The sequence below is a fragment of the Cornus florida genome, unplaced genomic scaffold (genome assembly GCF_030987335.1).
Source record: "Cornus florida cultivar Cherokee Brave unplaced genomic scaffold, ASM3098733v1 CherokeeBrave_3.0.0_Hap2_Chr10, whole genome shotgun sequence".
Lineage (NCBI taxonomy): Eukaryota > Viridiplantae > Streptophyta > Magnoliopsida > Cornales > Cornaceae > Cornus > Cornus florida.
Genome location: NW_026775580.1, coordinates 74,886,824 through 74,904,012, shown reverse-complemented (window position 1 = coordinate 74,904,012; position 17,189 = coordinate 74,886,824). Strand labels below are relative to the sequence as shown.

General features: G+C 35.5%; 1 protein-coding gene across 4 annotated transcripts in view; it reads left to right on the top strand.

Annotated features, from left to right (window-relative positions):
• LOC132279611 (uncharacterized) overlaps positions 1-12,777 on the top strand; it is a 31,053-nt gene extending 18,276 nt beyond the window's left edge. The window contains exons 7-8 of one of the 4 annotated variants that reach the window (XR_009471361.1): positions 6,323-7,949; positions 10,869-10,983. Coding sequence is in view for 2 of the 4 variants with exons in the window: in XM_059781630.1 (XP_059637613.1) it covers positions 10,869-11,226 (358 nt within the window). In the remaining 2 variants the exon portion in view is untranslated. Of the gene's footprint in view, positions 1-6,322; positions 7,950-10,868 lie in introns of all 4 variants that reach the window. The other 3 variants (XR_009471362.1, XM_059781630.1, XM_059781629.1) reach the window with 3 other exon arrangements.
• The last annotated feature ends 4,412 nt before the right edge of the window (positions 12,778-17,189 follow it).

Here is a 17,189-nt window from a genome sequence, read left to right as displayed (position 1 = left end):
GCCAACGATTTAACTAAGGGATTGAGTAAAGAAAGTCTCACAAAGATCCTTTAGTACTTCAACTCCAAATTCAAAGCTTAGCTTATCAAATTTTTAGAATTTTTAGCTCCTCTTTTTTTTTTTTTTTTTTTTTTTTTTTTTTTGTGCTTGCTTAGATTGAATGCTCCTTTGCTTGCTTCCTCTCCAACAATACACCTAGTCAAGTAAGAACAACACAATAAGTAACCAAAAAGAAGAATAAAAATAAAGTAAAGACACGATCAAAAGAGTATTAATCCTAATTGATTCCACAATTCCGATGTTGCCTAATCCTTGGCAACAGCACCAAAAACTTGTTGGTCTATGTGTCGTCCTACCATAAGCTTAAGAGAGTGTGCATTAAGGCGAGGGCCAAGTTTTACATTTATAAAAGCACTACTACCTTCATTAAAAATATAGTTAGGGTGAGTAGGGATCGTCCCAAGGGATTGGAGGGTCGGACAAGGTCGTGGAATTGCTATTAGGGCTAGTAGGTCGAGTGATCAAACAATTGGTTGGTTGGTTGATTAGAGAGCAACTAAATTGAACTAAGTGATGACAAAAGAATGCAATTAAGAGTAAATAAGAGAGAGAAGAGTCTTGGGGTTTAGAGATCACCACCAAGCAATGCATTTCTATACTGTTGACAAGTGATTAATGAGGGCAAATGGTGTGTTGCAATATTGGTGTGTGTGTGTTTGGTTGATTCAACAAAAAAGGATGACTAGTTAAGCATGTATTGTCTAAACATCATGTGAAAGGCACAATATATCTAAGCAATGAAGCATATCTTGTCTAAACAACATGTGAAAGGCACAATAGATTAAAACAAGTCATTAATCCTTTCATTAAGGTCACAATCCAAATACAACACAAGGTTAGAGCCATATGCTACTTGCATTCAATAGCTTGGATCATCAAACAACAAGCATGGATTGTTATCCCATTTAGCACTACACTACAACTACACTACATCTACACTACTAGCATAAAAATAGACTAGGGGAGAGGCACAATCCATCAAGGAATAAGTATGAACCATCAAGAAAATCACAAGAGCATTCCATTAAGCACTATGTTTTGACAATCTCTAAATCTATAACATCAATACACATAGACATGCATCAATAACACAAAATCTAGAGACAAGCACATGAACATCTATTCTAGCATACATAGACATATGGATAGAATAAAATGATCACTTGAAAGCATTTAACCACATAAATCATTGAACAATCAAGATTTATATATATCAAAGTGTCAAAACATTAATTACAACATTAATCCCTCAATAATACATAAGATTAAGATATAGAAAGCATGCTTGAGGCTAACTCTAGCCCCAAGAGGATGTCTAGCCACTCATGGTGATGTTGCTCCAACCCTCAAGGGCTAACTCAGTGGAAGAAATCTGTTCCTTGTTGATGAAGAACTCCAATGGTGTCTCTAGCCTCCTCCTCTTTTCTTCTACACTAAGAATAGCCTCTAAAATTGTATCTACCAAATGCTAAGAGTCTTTCTCAAAAAGTGCATCATATTCCTTTTATAGGTAGGTCAAGTAACACCCCAAATGAGCTAGGGTCGTGCAAAGAATATTCTCTAATGATTGGATAGAGGACGGATTGAACAAGCTGGCTTTTTAACTTTTTCGCACTGGAGGAAGTTCGATTGATCGAACCTTGGACTTGGATCGATCGAACTGATTGAGATCCATCGAACTGAGGCTGGATCGATCCAACTGGTTGAGCTTTTTGGGAAAAGACAAATCTGAGATATTTTGAGAGATATTTTTGGGAAAAGGACAAAAGTGGTTAGTGGGTGGTACAACTGTGGATATGATCAATCATTTTGATAAAGACAAAAGTATTCGATCGATCAAAGGGTGGTATTGGATCGATTGAACTTTGGATTTTTTGCTTTTGGGTCAAGGTTTGGATCTATCTTGGAGTGCTGAGATTGATCAGTGTTCGATCGATTGAACCTTGAGTTGGATCGATCGAACTTTGCTGCTTCTCACCTTTGGCTTCATTTGCTTCATTCTTTCTCCACTTTGCTCCTTTCTTTGTTTAATCCCAGAATTGCTTCAATTAAGCTCTTATTTGGCTGAGTTAGCTTATTTCTCTGGATAAGTGCGTGAAAATGGAAGTAATACGAAATCAATTTAAAACAGTAAAGTAAGATAGATAAAGGTACTAGAATGCCTAAGTTTACGGGGTTTAAATACGCACTTTTCAGCGCTCATCATAGGTCAAAGTTAGGATTGCAGTTGCCGTTACTTTTTTTGTTGCGTTATATTTTTTGTATGGCTTATGAAGAAGTTGCATATATGTAATGTAAGAGAGAGACTGAAACAGAGCAAGAAGATATAAGAATTTTTATTTTATTTTGGTATATGGTATAAGAAGCAAGAAATTTGTATTTGGTTAATTTTTATATAAAATAATAATTTGGAATTTGTTATATATATATATGATGTTGTTGGTTAGTTGTAAGTTATTTTGGTTATGACGCTATTTTTTATTTATTTAGTGTTTGCTTATGGAGTTTTTGCAAGGCTGGTAGTAGGGAAAAAAAAAGCCTCATGGGGGCTGCGGTAATTTTATTTTTTATTTTTTATTTAAAAAAAAAAAAATTATATACCACTTTCTACCACGGTTCTGAACCGTGGTAGAAAGTCCTTTTTCAACTACGGTTTTGCACCGTGGTAGAAAGAAGACTTTCTACCACGGTTTTGCACCGTGGTAGAAATAACGACTTCACAATTGAAAAAGGACTTTCTACCACGGTTTTGCACCATGGTAGAAAGTCTTATTTCTTCCACGGTTAGAAACCGTGGTAGAATGTCTCGACTTTCTACCACGGCTGTTTTTACCACGGTTCAAAACCGTGGTAAAAAGCCTTTTCCACCGTGGTAAAAAGCCATTTTTCTTGTAGTGACAATACAACTTCAGTTTCCTTATTCTGAATTGTTTCCCAGTTGGTTTAGAATTGTACCAAATCCTATGCACGATTTAACCTTATTTTTAGAGGGATTAAGTCATTCTAAACTCTATATAAACCATGTCATATACATCGGTTTATTCACTACTTTTACATTATTATTCAGATTTTATTCAAAGCCTTAGGAAGATTATTTTTGCAGAAAATTAGAGTTAATTTTTCTGATAGCTTTCTAGAACACATACACATAAACACATAGTTTAGAGTTGTGGTGTTCGAATCATGATCGTGATCATATAGTTGTATTAACATCGATCAGACGAAGCAGATCTTTTTTTACATCATTTAGACAATTGAAGAACAGAAGTAAACGCAGTCACACTTTAAAAGGGTTGGAGCATTTGCGAAGTGTTGTCTGATCTACTTACTACTCTTCTACAAATATCAAGTGTAAGCCTGAGATCAAGTTGCTGTTGGATGGGGAGTCGCAAAGCCAGAAGATCGTCAGTGGTTGGTGTGGTGTAGAACGATAGGGTGTGAGACATTGTCAAAGTTCGGTATACTTTGTTTCAAGTATAGTGGATTGGTTTACTTTGAACTGCACAAGTCCATGAGGTTTTTCCCATAACAATTGAGGTATTTTATCAACTGGGGTTTTCTCACTAAAATCCTGGTGTCATCTCTAACTTTATACTTTGCTTTATTTTACTGCATGCGATTAATTGTTTAACTGCTAAAATAAGTAAAGTTGGTAACGATACAGATCTATTTTTCAAAACCTATAACTTTCTGTAATACATTCCGCTGCGTATAACTCACTGTTTGGTATCAGAGCCAATCTCTATACGTTGAGTTGATCCTTGTTGGAAAGTTAGTTTTGTTGTGTTTTTCAAAAATTGTTTTCGAAATCATGTCTTATGTGTTGAAAGAAGGTGGTTCTAATCAACGTGGTCCTTTATTTGAAGGAGATAATTACAATTTTTGGAAATCAAATATGAGAGTTTATTTGCAAAATTCTGGTGGTAAAACTTGGGCAACGGTTGAATCTGGTTATACACCTCCTACAGTAGATATAACTGTAGATGGTAAAATAGTGAAAGAATTAAAAGATACTTTTTCTTTTACTGCAATTGAAATTGAGCGTAGTGATGCTAATGGCAAAGTTTTATATTCAATTATTAATTCTGTTGTTGTAATACCCCTAATTTTAAAAGGATAGTCTTGGCATTTTAATTATTGTTTTGTTTCATTTTTATTTGATTATTTGCCTAAATGTTTTATTGTTTGCCTAAATGTTTAATTGTTGTTTTTATCTAATTGAGTTATTTGTTTAATTGATTGTTTTTGTTTAATTACATTATTTGTTATAATTGTTTAATGATTTAATTTAATCACGTGTTTTCTTTAATGTGTGCTTATGTGGATAATTTAATTTACTTATTTGTTTTCCATAAATTGTTTAGTTAAGTTAGGGGATTAATTTAATTTTAAATTTTTAATAATGTTAAATTAGGATTTTATTCATTTATGAAATCAGCCGACTAGTATTTAGTTTGGTTTTTGTCTCTAATTAGAATTAGGTCTTTGATTGAAGCCTATAAATATTATAATGTATGTCTGCCTAGGGTTAAGAAAACTCTATTCAGTTTCACGAACAGAGAGAGAGTTTTAAGAGGAGAACAGAGAAAGAAAGGTTAGGGTTTGGTTAGGGACAAAGGCTGAACCAAGGAGGGATAATTGACGCTTGCTCATGGGCAAACCAAGAGCAATAGAGGTCGGTGAAAACAATTAGAAATCGTCGAAAAACTCAAAGACGGTGGTTTAAGGTTTCAAAACTGAAACCGAAGGCAAGTTCCTATTCTAACTCGTTCCCTTAAACCTGTGTTCTGTGCATGCTATATAGTCTCCAGGAATTAAATTAAACTTTAAAACGGATATTTTATGCATGTTAGAATAGACTATAAATTATTATATGTTTTGTTTAACTGAAATCGTTTTGTTTCATAAGCTGTTCCGATTATGTTTTAAATTTTGTTAATAATTCGTACTGGGATTCGATGAGTTTCTAGAATCTTTGGGACTTAGATTGAACCCTAAAAATCTTAATTAAATCAGTATAAAGGGCTCTGAACTTCGCCGGAGGCGAAAAAGATGCACAGGAGGAGCGTAGCACGACTCTCAGGGAGAGAGCCGACTCCCTAATGCCTAGGTGAGAGAGCTGGCTCTCCATGAGGGAGAGTCGGCTTTAGGTGTGTGAGAGCCTGCTCCCTTGCTGGAACACCCCTACGGGGTGTACTTTTGATTTTTTTTGATTTCCAGGGGCTTAATTGTGAATTCTGAAAATTAACGAGAGGTTTTAAATGTTTTAAATTAACTTGTTAAAACCCTAAAACAGTTAGTATATGGTAATATGCTAATATTACTGGATATCATGAAATTTAATTAACTATTTGCATGCTGTTAGTGGATGTGGACTATTTATTTACTTCTTGTTGTTCTAGCAAGTTAATTGGTTATGTATGATTATACTTAAGTATAATTGAATATAATATGCTCAATTGGTTATCTGATTTATATTATATCATTCCCTGGATTTTAATTGATGCTCTATTGATTACTATTTCATCAATTATTGGACTGTTTAGAGAATTTAAAATGCTTAGTCTTACTCTAGCAATTTAAAGGACTGGAACTTGATGTTTAAATCTTATAGTTGATGCATAGTATGGTTATATAGATATTAGACTTTACTTATGCTTATTCTGGTGTATGGTTGATGATTAAATTTAACATTTACTGCATCAATCATTTGATTTGTGAATTATATGCACCGGTATGGGACGGTGGCATACTAGGGACGGATTAGTTTAAAACACTAAGTCCTACCTATTCTGAAATAAGTTGGATTAACTATAAAAGTTAAGTCCTACTTATATATATGTATATGCACCGGTATGGGACGGTGGCATATTAGGGATGGCTTAGTTCAAAACACTAAGACTTACCTATTTTGGGGACGGATTAGTTCAAAACACTAAGTCCTACCTATTTTGAAATAAGATGGATTAACTACAAAAGTTAAGTCCTACTTATAAATGTGTCAGGTCAATAGATATTTGAATGACATACCTTGAACGGATTTTTTATATATATCATTATGGTGCCGTGATATGAGTTTAAGTCTCAGGATCATGGTTAGGGTGCGTATATCGCCTAGGATGTATAACTAGACCTAATGATGTTCCCTGGTGATAAGCACCGAATATTACATATTCAAGCACCCTTATTTGCATTAGTTAAGTCCATTAATTGATTATACTGTATATATTAGCTTTATTTGCATGCTTTTGTCTATTTTTAGGTTGGTTCCCCAAAGAAAGTTAAAAGTGACGCTTTGATAAGTTTTTGAAGATCAAAGTATGCCATTGCCAGGGACCTTCATTTTGGCCAGGCCAGTGATCCATTGAACTCATGAGTTTCGCTACATCGTGCCTAGGAGGATGACCACGTCAACGGACAGAGCCAAAAGCAGTCCAACCATATTGAAGCAAGATTGTGAAGCTGCGGGCGCCCGCCATGAACTCACAGGCGCCTGCCCAAATGGCCAGTACCATCCTGAAGATGTGGGCTCCCGCCCTGCGCCTACGGGCGCCCGCCATTCTGCAGACAAGCAAGCATAGGCTCCCTCCTCTTCACCAAATGTTATCCCCTTAATTAGGGGATTGCTCTACACTTTGTCTAGGGCTTTTAGACCACGTATTTGGGGTGGATGGAAGGATAAGGTTGATATAGTTAAGACAAGGTAAAAAGGGCTCTCACATTTTGTAAGGTTTTGGAGAGAGAAATATTAGGAGCTTGAGGGTTTGTGTGTCTTGGGTCCTCTAGGTGCGAAAATGGAAGGCTTCTTCATCTTTTCTCCTTCCTCCATTGCTCATACGGGTAACTAACTCCCTTTTTAGGGAGGTGATGAAGCCCTCTCTTGTAAACATGCCTTAGTTTTGGTTTATTTTGGGGGAATGATGTATAGATTTGGTCTATCCATAATCTAGAGCTATACACATGTTGTAATAGATATTAATGTTTATAAATGATCATTTTGAGTTTATTATCTTGTCTTAGATTGTTTTCTCTCATGATCATATGGCTTGCATTTTCATAGTGACAATGGAAATGAGATTGTGGAATGGTTTAATGGCATATTGTTTAAGAAATTTGATAGTCCATAGCTTAGGGCCTTCCTTTGATGGACTATACTTGGTTTTTAACTTCATGTGCTCTTATCATTTAATTGAGGGCTTGATAATTTCTAGCTTAGTAAGCATGTCTAAGGCTACACCCTAGTTTAGGTAGTTCAAGCATTTACAACTTTGATAGGTTATTCTTGCCATTGATTTCATGAATTTCTTGAAGATAATGTAGCAACCATGTGTAGCTACATATCATGGCCACTTATGTATGTTGTTCTCCCATGTAAATCATTTTCTAGCATGTTTATAGGGTAGCTAGTGGATTCACTTCCCTAGTCCTCTCTACCTAGATTTCTTTCCTCTTAATTTCCTTGCAATTATTGTTTTATGCACTCTTTAATCCCTAGTTCTAAGTGACAAATCAAACAAAACTCTATATCTCTTTCATCAAGCTAAAAGTGATTTTTAAAAACCTTGGTTGCCATAAACTAGCAATCCCTATGGTTCGACTTACCCGAACAATAGCCTTATTTTACAATGATTTGTGTTATTGCAAAATGGTTGATTTATAATTGAGATTAATTGACCGTATCAATTTTTGGCGCCGTTGCTGGGGAATGCAAATGGTTTTGTAACCGAGGTTGAAGGATTAACTTTGGTTTGATTGTTAATATTGTTTCTTGTGAATATTTTTTTGTTCGGTTTTGACTATTGTTGTGTTTTAAGTATTCTAGTGAGATTCTAGGTACTCAAGCCTTGCCGTGGGAAAACTGAAAATATCATATGTCTAGAGGACTTCAGGTAAGTTTTCGAAGTTCTAGTTTCAAAATTGTGAATATCTTGCATGCGGTTGAATTAGAGATATTTAATTGTGGAGCCCTTGTCGAGGCTATTTCTGTTTATTGTTTTACAAAGCATCGGTCCTTGTCGTGGCCATTTATTTCTTGTCTTGTTAATAATTGAGGAGAAAGGGAACATCGTTTGTGGAGGTTATGGTGATGAATTGTTGTGTTGGTTGTGAAGTGTGTTGTTGATGTTTGACTGTAGGTCATTATCTTTACCAACTCTTGAATCGCCCATGACATAAATTCGCTTGAAAGGACTCTTAAAAGAAACCTTAGGGAATCTGCAAACATAAGAGGAATTGAACTTGAATTTAATACAATGGCCGGTAATGAAGAAAATGTCGGGAATGAGGAAATTAATAATAATAGGGCTGAAATTCCAAATGTTGTACCTATAACTCTTAGGGACCATTTCATCCCTACAACTTATACCTCTCCTTCTTACATAGTGATGCCAAATATCGATGCAGCCCAATATGAGATCAAATATAGTATAATTCAAATGCTTCCTTTCTTTCATGGCTTGGAACATGAGGACCCCTATAAGCATCTTGATGTATTACTTGAAATATGTTCTACCATCAAGCTGAGGGGCTTCCCTAAAAATACTCTCCATTTGCATCTCTTCCCATTCGCCTTAAAATATAGGGCAAAATATTGGTTGAACTCCCTTGCTGCAGATTCTATCACTACATAGGCTTAATTGTAACAAAATTTTTTTAAAAAATACTATCCTGTGAGTAAAACCAACCAAATGAGGCATTCTATTCTTAGCTTTTCACAAAGCGATGGGGAACAACTCCATGAGACTTGGGAAAGGCTACAAGACCTCCTTAGGAAATATCCGCACCATCTAATTCCAAAATGGCAATTGGTGCAAGCTTTCTATGCTGAGTTAACCGACCCACATCGATTCATGGTTGACTCATCATGTAGAGGGCTGTTCATATCTAAAAATACGGATGAAGCTTGGACCTTACTTGAGAATTTGAGTGAAAACTCATTGCAACATAATTCTCGTAGGGCTCCAACCTTAACTAATGCAAAGAACACCAATCTATGTCAACCAAAGACAATGAGGGAAGAATCTTCTTAGGTGGATGCCATAGCTCATAAATTATGTCAATTAATGGCACCACATCTCTCTCCTTCATTGTCTCAAAATTCAGCCAGTGCGGTGTGTGCATCATGCACTAGCCCTTTCCATCTCTCGGAAGATTGCCCCACACCGGAACAATTTCCTAGTAGCAATTAAGAGCAAACAAATGCTATGTTTTCCAGGCCCGGAAATAATCCTTATTCCAATACCTACAATCCGGGATGGAGAGATCGTCCGAATTTTTCGTGGAGGTAACCCACCCCACAAAATTTGACATTTCAAAATCAAGGGCATCAAAATCAGCCCTCTTCTCAATTTCAAAATAAGCAATTTCAGGCCTCTTCAAGTTATCGTCCACCCTACAATCCAAATATTTCTATTCCATCTTCTGTGTTTCCAATTGATGAAATTCTTACTGCAAACAAGCAAATGATGAATCTCTAAACAAGTAAATGTTGGAATCCAACAAGCAACTCTTGACATCATTGCAGCCCACTCTCCAAATGGTTCATTCTCATACTCAGTCAATAGCTAAACTTGAGAATCAAGTAGGACAAATAGCTACTTTAATGAACCAACTTCTTCAAAGAGATAAGGGAAAGCTTCTCGCTCAACCATTTAAGAATCCTTGAAGGATCCATGTGATTGATGACACCCCTCCTCCGAGTGGGCCGAGTCATGAACATGTCCAAGCAATTACCACCCTTCGGAGTGGTCGAGTTGTGGACAACAAGGTTGATGGAGGAAAAGATGACAAAATCCTTCCTCCCAAAAATCCAAATTTCACTCCTGAAAATCTGACCTCTTATGAACCTAAGGCTCCGTTTTCTCAACGTCTCCAAGAGTCGACACATTTTGGGAACAAAAATTGTAAAATTCAAGACATGTGGGAAGTCTTCAAGTAAGTAAAATCAACCTTCCTCTCTTAGATACTATCAAGCAAATCCCTCTCTATGCAAAATTTCTCAAGGATTTGTGTACTAAAAAATGCACTTCTAAGAATCATTTACCAAAGAAGGTAAGACTAACTGAAAATGTGAGTGCAATCATTTAGCACAGCGCTCCTCCAAAGTATAAGGATCCGGGCACCCCAACAATCTCGTGTGTCATTGGTGACAACAAGATAGAAAGGGCCCTCTTTAACTTAGGAGCTAGTGTGAACTTGATTCCGTATTCAGTTTACTTACAACTTGGGTTGGGAGATTTAAAGCCAACCTTCATGGTCTTGCAGCTTACCGACAGATCGATCAAGCACCCACGAGGCATTCTTGAAGATGTCATAATCAAAGTAGACAAATTCTACTTCCCGGTAGACTTTGTGGTTCTTAATACGGAACCGGTCCATGATCCAAAGAAACATATTCCCGTGATCCTCAGTAGGCCTTTCTTAGCTACAGCTAATGCTTTGATAAATTGCCGAACCAGGGTGATGGATATCGCCTTTGGAAATATGCAAGTCAAACTCCACATTTTCCATGCAACTCAATATCCTTCTGAAGAGGATGATTGTTTCCTCATTGATGGGTAGAGGCCCACCTAGGGTTGTATAGGAAGCCATTGGCATTGTTATTTCCTTATTTGCCAAAGTGTTTTGCTATGTGAAAAAGCATGCTTAACTATTTACTTATTTACGTGCTTATGTGCTTATATGCTTATATTATTGTGTTCATTGCATAGTATTGCATGCTAAGTGTTAGTATAGTATCATTTTATGTTAAGTTGTTCACGGTTGGACCTTAGTGTTATCGTTATTGAACCATTTTCTTTATTTTATAGAACGATGTCACGGCGTGAAGAACCAAGGGAAGTTGGCCCTAGGCCAACAAGGGGTGATGTTGGCGAGAGCTCTAGCTCCAATCCGGCGGAGCCAGTTGATGAGGACACACTTCTTAGGGATTTGATTGCCTCAAGAGTTGTTCCTACAAGAAGGGATAATGTGGAAGCACCCATTGAAGAGGGTAAAAGTTCGGTGGAACTTGCATTGAACCGTTTGTTACAGAGAGTCTTGAGGGCTACAATTGCTACACATCCGCAGCCTATACCACAGCCGGTACCACAACCGGTAGTTCAGGTAGAGGAGACACCAGCACAGAAACGTCTCAAGATTATTAAAGGGTTTTCTCAGTTGTTGTAGTGATGTTTGAGGGTGGTGGTGCGGATCCAATGGAAGCGGATGACTATATGGATCAACTTGAAACTCAATTGACTTCTATGCATGTGACGGATGATCAATTGAAAATCATCCTAGCCACTTACAAGTTTTCAAAGGATGCCAAGTTTTGGTGGAAATCGATTACAAATCAGTATAAGTAAAACAAGTCCGACCGAGTTGTAATTAATTTTTCAATTCAAAATTTCAAGATTGAAGATCGAATGTTGTTTTAAAGAAGTTTAAGTGTTCATGGTTTACGAGTACATGAGTGAGAACACTTGGGAAGTTTTAGAAGGTTGAAGGAACAACAGATTCACTTCTGTTCATTGGGAACTAGTAGGGTCTTCATGGTCCCTATAGCCAAATGCTGTTAAAAAGGAATTCATCACTGGAGTCTTGGAACCGGTAGTCAAAGGCTGAACCGGTAGCCAAATTGCATCGGAATTCATACTGCCCTTGTTGAACCGTTAGCCATATCTGTACCGGTTCAAGAGCCTTAGTCAGTTTTGGTAATTTGAATTCCTCTTTCATTGGAATTCATACTATTATTATTAATATTATTATTGTCATTATAATTATTATCTTGTCTGGGTTTGAGACTCAGTTAATTCTGCACTGTTAATGTAAAAAAATTCTATGGAGATGGTTGGCAATTAAACAAGAAGGTGACCTGATCTATATCTAGATAGATAATTTCAACAATTCACCACATAAGTCTCACAGTGGTATAAACTGGTCTGGTTCAAGCACCTCATTCCAAAGCAATCTTTTGGCCTTTGGATTGTAATTCAGGGAATATAACATTCTGTTTTCTTTTTTGATTTTTTTTTATTTATTTATAAATTATTTTCCATTACCATAATAATCCGTCACCTATTATAAATTAAATTGGGAAAGCTGAGAAAGAATTCAAATCCAATTACATAATATGGTTATATAATTATCTAACCATAATACAGCAAATGTTATTAGACAAATGACTTTAACATATGTAGCAACTTCAACCATACTTGTGTCATTAACAATATTATATATTGGCGAACATACATTAATTTAGGAGCATTTTCTTTATTTAGGCATTGTTGCCAGATCACCTTATTGGAAGTATAAATAGAGATAAAGAGGGAGGAGAAAAAAACAGTGTGGTTTTGACAAGAGCCTACAATAAAAGATTAATCAAGCCTCCAATAAAAGATTAATCTTTATGGCGGTCTTGTTTAGAGTCACCATTCTTGTCTTTGTTCTGTCTCTCTTATTTCTTCATGGGTATGCACACAAAACTGCTCCTAATTCAGGCAAGGCGGTAAAACAAGGCCCTGTGGGTAAAGTTAAAAAAGCAGTTCCTCGTGTTGGAGGTAAAAAAGCGGTTCCTTCTGTTGGAGCTAAAAAACAAGATCCATTAAACCCCCGTGGAAGTTTTCCAGTTCCTGTTGCAGCTAAAAAAGCAGGTGCTCCTGTCGCAGTTAAGAAACCAAATCAAAAAGTTGGAGGTAAAAAACAGAAGAATTAAACCCAAATGGAGATCCTCCTGTTGCAGTTAACTCCAATAAATTATGGAATTCTATGTGCTTAAATCTATAATAAAATGCATTGAATACAGTGTGTTTCCTCTTATATTTTGATTTTCGAACATAAGTGTATTTAATAACATAATTAAGCTGTCTGTTGAATTATGTATCAAGAATTAATTATTTTGGATATAATGAATTGAAAATTGGAATTGTCATACACTGAATGTTGGGACGTTATAAAAGAAAATAAAATAAAATAATCGCAAAAAAATACACATGAACTTACTATGATGAAATTAAAGGTAAACCATCTTGGCAATATTACAACATTTAAAAATTAAAACAAATAAATAACTGACATTATTTTTATCCTCTAACAATAAACTTTCTCATAAATAATAAATATAAAATTAAAGACAAATCTGAATGGTAAGACTGCTTGTGAAACAAGAACACCTTTGGTGAGTTCCGTGAATTCTTCATTATCTATTTCTTGGGACCTGCAACATATTGGGGTGAGCACGACCGCCCAGTAAGAAAAATGCTCTAAATTCATATATACATGCAATAAGATAGAATATTTAAGTACATTATTTGAATTTTAAGGGCATTTCAAGCATATTTATTATATCCATGCACAAGGAAGTAAGATAATTTAAATTTGAACTATGTAGCAATAAATACCACTTATAAAATAACAACATCGATTCTTAACATCCAAATTTAATAAAAAATATTCTCGACATGTATACGGCACACACCAGCGGATCCTGACTAAAATTCAAGAATAATTCTTTAAATTGAAGGACTTCCACGTACTCCGTCCTATTTTTATCCTGTATACATGTATGAGCACACAGAAAAATACAATTCTTATAGAAATGCTTGACATACAAACTTTGTCAAATTTTCACAAAATGATTGAAATTCTTTATGGTACCCGTACACATGAATAACAGTACTAATCATGCCTTTCAAGTACTAAGTACATAAAGCACAAACTTGTACCAACTATACTTGGAAGAAAAAGGAGTTAAACCATCATTTCTTCACCCACAATATGCCATGTTTTTTTGAAGAAAAATGAGTTAAAACCATCAAGTCCAGGAGATTTTATGCTAATGGTTCTTTCAGCAACTAGGGTCATGCATTAACATGCATGTTGATGTTATTGTTGGAAACGGGGGCATTAAAAACATAAACTTTGGATGAGATTTGGAATAGATTTCGCTAAGAATTTTTTGCGGATCTCTAGATGAACGTGTTTCTCTTCGCAAGGAGATGAACGTGGTATATTTACTTTCTTAAATCCATTTCTGGGTGAATGAGAAATTAGCTCCAAAGTATGGTGTTTTGATAAGCCTAAATGGGTATGCAAAATGTGGGAAGTGTTTGTCCCACATGGAAAAAATGTTGAAACAAATTAAAATTTAAATAAGCTGAGTTTATGATTTGGGCTTGGGCTTGGGCTTGGGCTTGGGCCTAATTGTAAAGTCCAGATTATTTTTTTTTGGAATTTTGGATTGGGCCTAATTTTGGGCTGGGCTTATTTAAATGGGTTTCACAAATGGGTGGGTTTTTTGGGTGATTGGTTTTTTGAATTAAAAAACAACTTTTTAGTTTTTCTAAAAGGTTACACCTTTTAAATTAAAAAACCATATTTTAGTTTTTCTAAAAGGTTACACCTTTTAAATTAAAAAAACCATATTTTAGTTTTTCTAAAGGGTTATACCTTTTAAATTAAAAAACCACTTTTTAGTTTTTTTTTTCAAAGGGTTACACCTTTTTTCGAACCATCATAACCCATGGTTGCACCCACTCGAAAAGGCACATTGCAACCTATTGGAATGGATGTGTCTATTGGTGAACAGACACCATGTGAACCATTGCAACCTATTGGAATAGATGTGTCTAGTGTTGAACAGACACCATGGGAACCATTGCAACCTATTGCAATGGTTGTGTCCAATAATGAAGAGATACACCCAATCCGAAAAGGCATTTCTGTTTCTATAAATACCCCCCTTTGGATCATTTGCAAGTGGTTCATTTTCATTTTCTTCTTTCTCCCTCTCTAGACTTGAACCTAATCCAAGTGGGTTCAAACCGTAGGTTAAGTGGTCTGAACCACTTAGACTCTAATCCAATTTCATCGAGCCATATTAAGATTGGTCCGAACCATTTGGTTCAAATTGCATCTAATTCAGTATTTATATATAGTATAGATGCATTTTTGAGTTAGAGAGGGTATTACACGAAGGAGGTTTGCCGTATCCACGAGTTTGTAGTACTACTACTGGTGGATGTAGACCGTTGTATCTTCGGAGATAAACGCCACTGCGTCCGTTAGCACCATAGCGGGGCGAATCTGTCTTAAGGACATAGTATCCAATACTAGCCTCGGTCCAGGTTCTTTATTTATTATTATTATTTTATTAATTTATCTTGCATATTTAATTAAATATAGAGTTGCATGTTCAATTAATGATTTCTTAGCATATTGTTAATTATCTCATGACGTATTAGTATAAGGTTTGTTATATCTTAAATGTCACATGAAGCATATATTTTACCAACAGTTATCCCTCCTGTAAAGTGTTGGAACCGGAACACAAAATGATAATATATTCGATGTTAAGAGAAAATAATCACATAAATATAATATATGATAAATAATAATACTATGATATAACATAATTAAGAAATGAAACATAATTTCAAATCAAAGGCTTAGAGACGCATAATCCTTTCTTGAAGATAGTTGATGCTTATCCTAAGTGCAATCGGAATTTCAATTGGCAGCACTATCTCCGGGATTCAACTAAGCCATATTTAATAATTTGTATGTCCATAGAGGTACCCTCTATTAACCTATGTATCCATCTCCGTCCAATCATTCGTCTAAAATAAAATATAATTTAAGAAATTATATTTAAACGCATATATTAATATATATAGATATTGAATGTACCCTTGTGGAATGTTTAGAATTTCATAATTTATTACCAAAAAGTTGGCAAGAATTTCAATTTCGATTGCTAGAATAACTGATTGAATGCGGAATGAAAGGTTAGAACCTTCACCAGAGTCTCACCAGAATCCCGGTTCGTAGATGGAAACTTTATCGGAACCTCACCAGAATATGCCATCGTCGGCTGGAAACTTCATCGAATCTTTGTTAGAATCCCAGCTTGTCTCCGAAATCTTTATCAGTATTTCACCGAATTTCTCTCTGAGACTTATACTTGTTCTCAAGTTTGGTGCTATAAATGTTGCATTAATCCAAAAACTCACTAACTTCACATGTTCAGTTGGGTGTCTTGGTAGAGTGAAAAAGTGTGAGCCTCAATGTTTGGTGTGAAAAGGTGTGAGCCTCAATGTTCAGTTGGGTCTTAGTAGAGTGAAAAGGTGTGAGCCTCAATATTCGATGTACTTTGCTTCATACATAGTGGATCATTTACGTTCGGGATAACGTAAAATGTGAGATATATTTTTATAATTGGCAAATTTCTGTAACAAAATGAACCCTAGTCGTGTTATAATTTCAGTTACCATATTAGACTCGACATCGACTACGGAATTCAGAGGTTATTCAGAAGAGGAAAGTATTGTTGATCATCGAAAAGGAAAGAATAACACATTAAGACATCGTTTCTCACTTAGGACACAATTATCTAAAAATACAAAAAATCAAAGTTCAAGTTGGATTATGTCAAGTGGGAACCGGTACCTGCATTTGGTAACCAGTTCAAGAAGCTGTAATTTGAAGAACTCTTTACTGTCCTTTAGGAACCGGTACCAAGATTGGGAATCGATTCCAAAAGTCCTGTTTGTAAAAGGTTTTTCAGTTTCCTTGTTCTGTTTAAATCCTTTTTTATTCAATTTTTTTTCCAAGTCCTATGCACGAAATTTCCTTTATTTTCAAAAGGAATAGAACTTTGCAAACCTCTATATAAACCATGTCATACACATAGGTTTATGCACGACTTTTACATCATTATTCATATATCATACAAAGCCTTAGGAAGTTTATTTCCCTTAGAAAATCAACGTTGATTTTACTGTTGTCCTCTTAGAACACACACATATTCACCTAGTACGGTTAGAGTTGTGATGTTCAAATCCTAATTGAGATCATATAGTTGCATCTACATCGATCAAACCAAAGCAGATTGTCTTCTATATCAAGTTATGACAGTTGAAGAACAGAAGTAAAAGTGATCACACTATGAAAGGGTTAGAGCATTCTAGGAGTGTTGTCTAATCTACCTGCTACTCTTATACAAATATCAAGCATAAGCCTGAGGTCAAGTTACTGTTAGACGGGGAGTTGCAAAGTGATGAGCACGGAAAAGTGCGCATTTAAACCCCTTAAGCTTAGGTATTCTAGGACTTTTATCTATCTTACTTTCCCATTTTAAACTAATTTCGTGT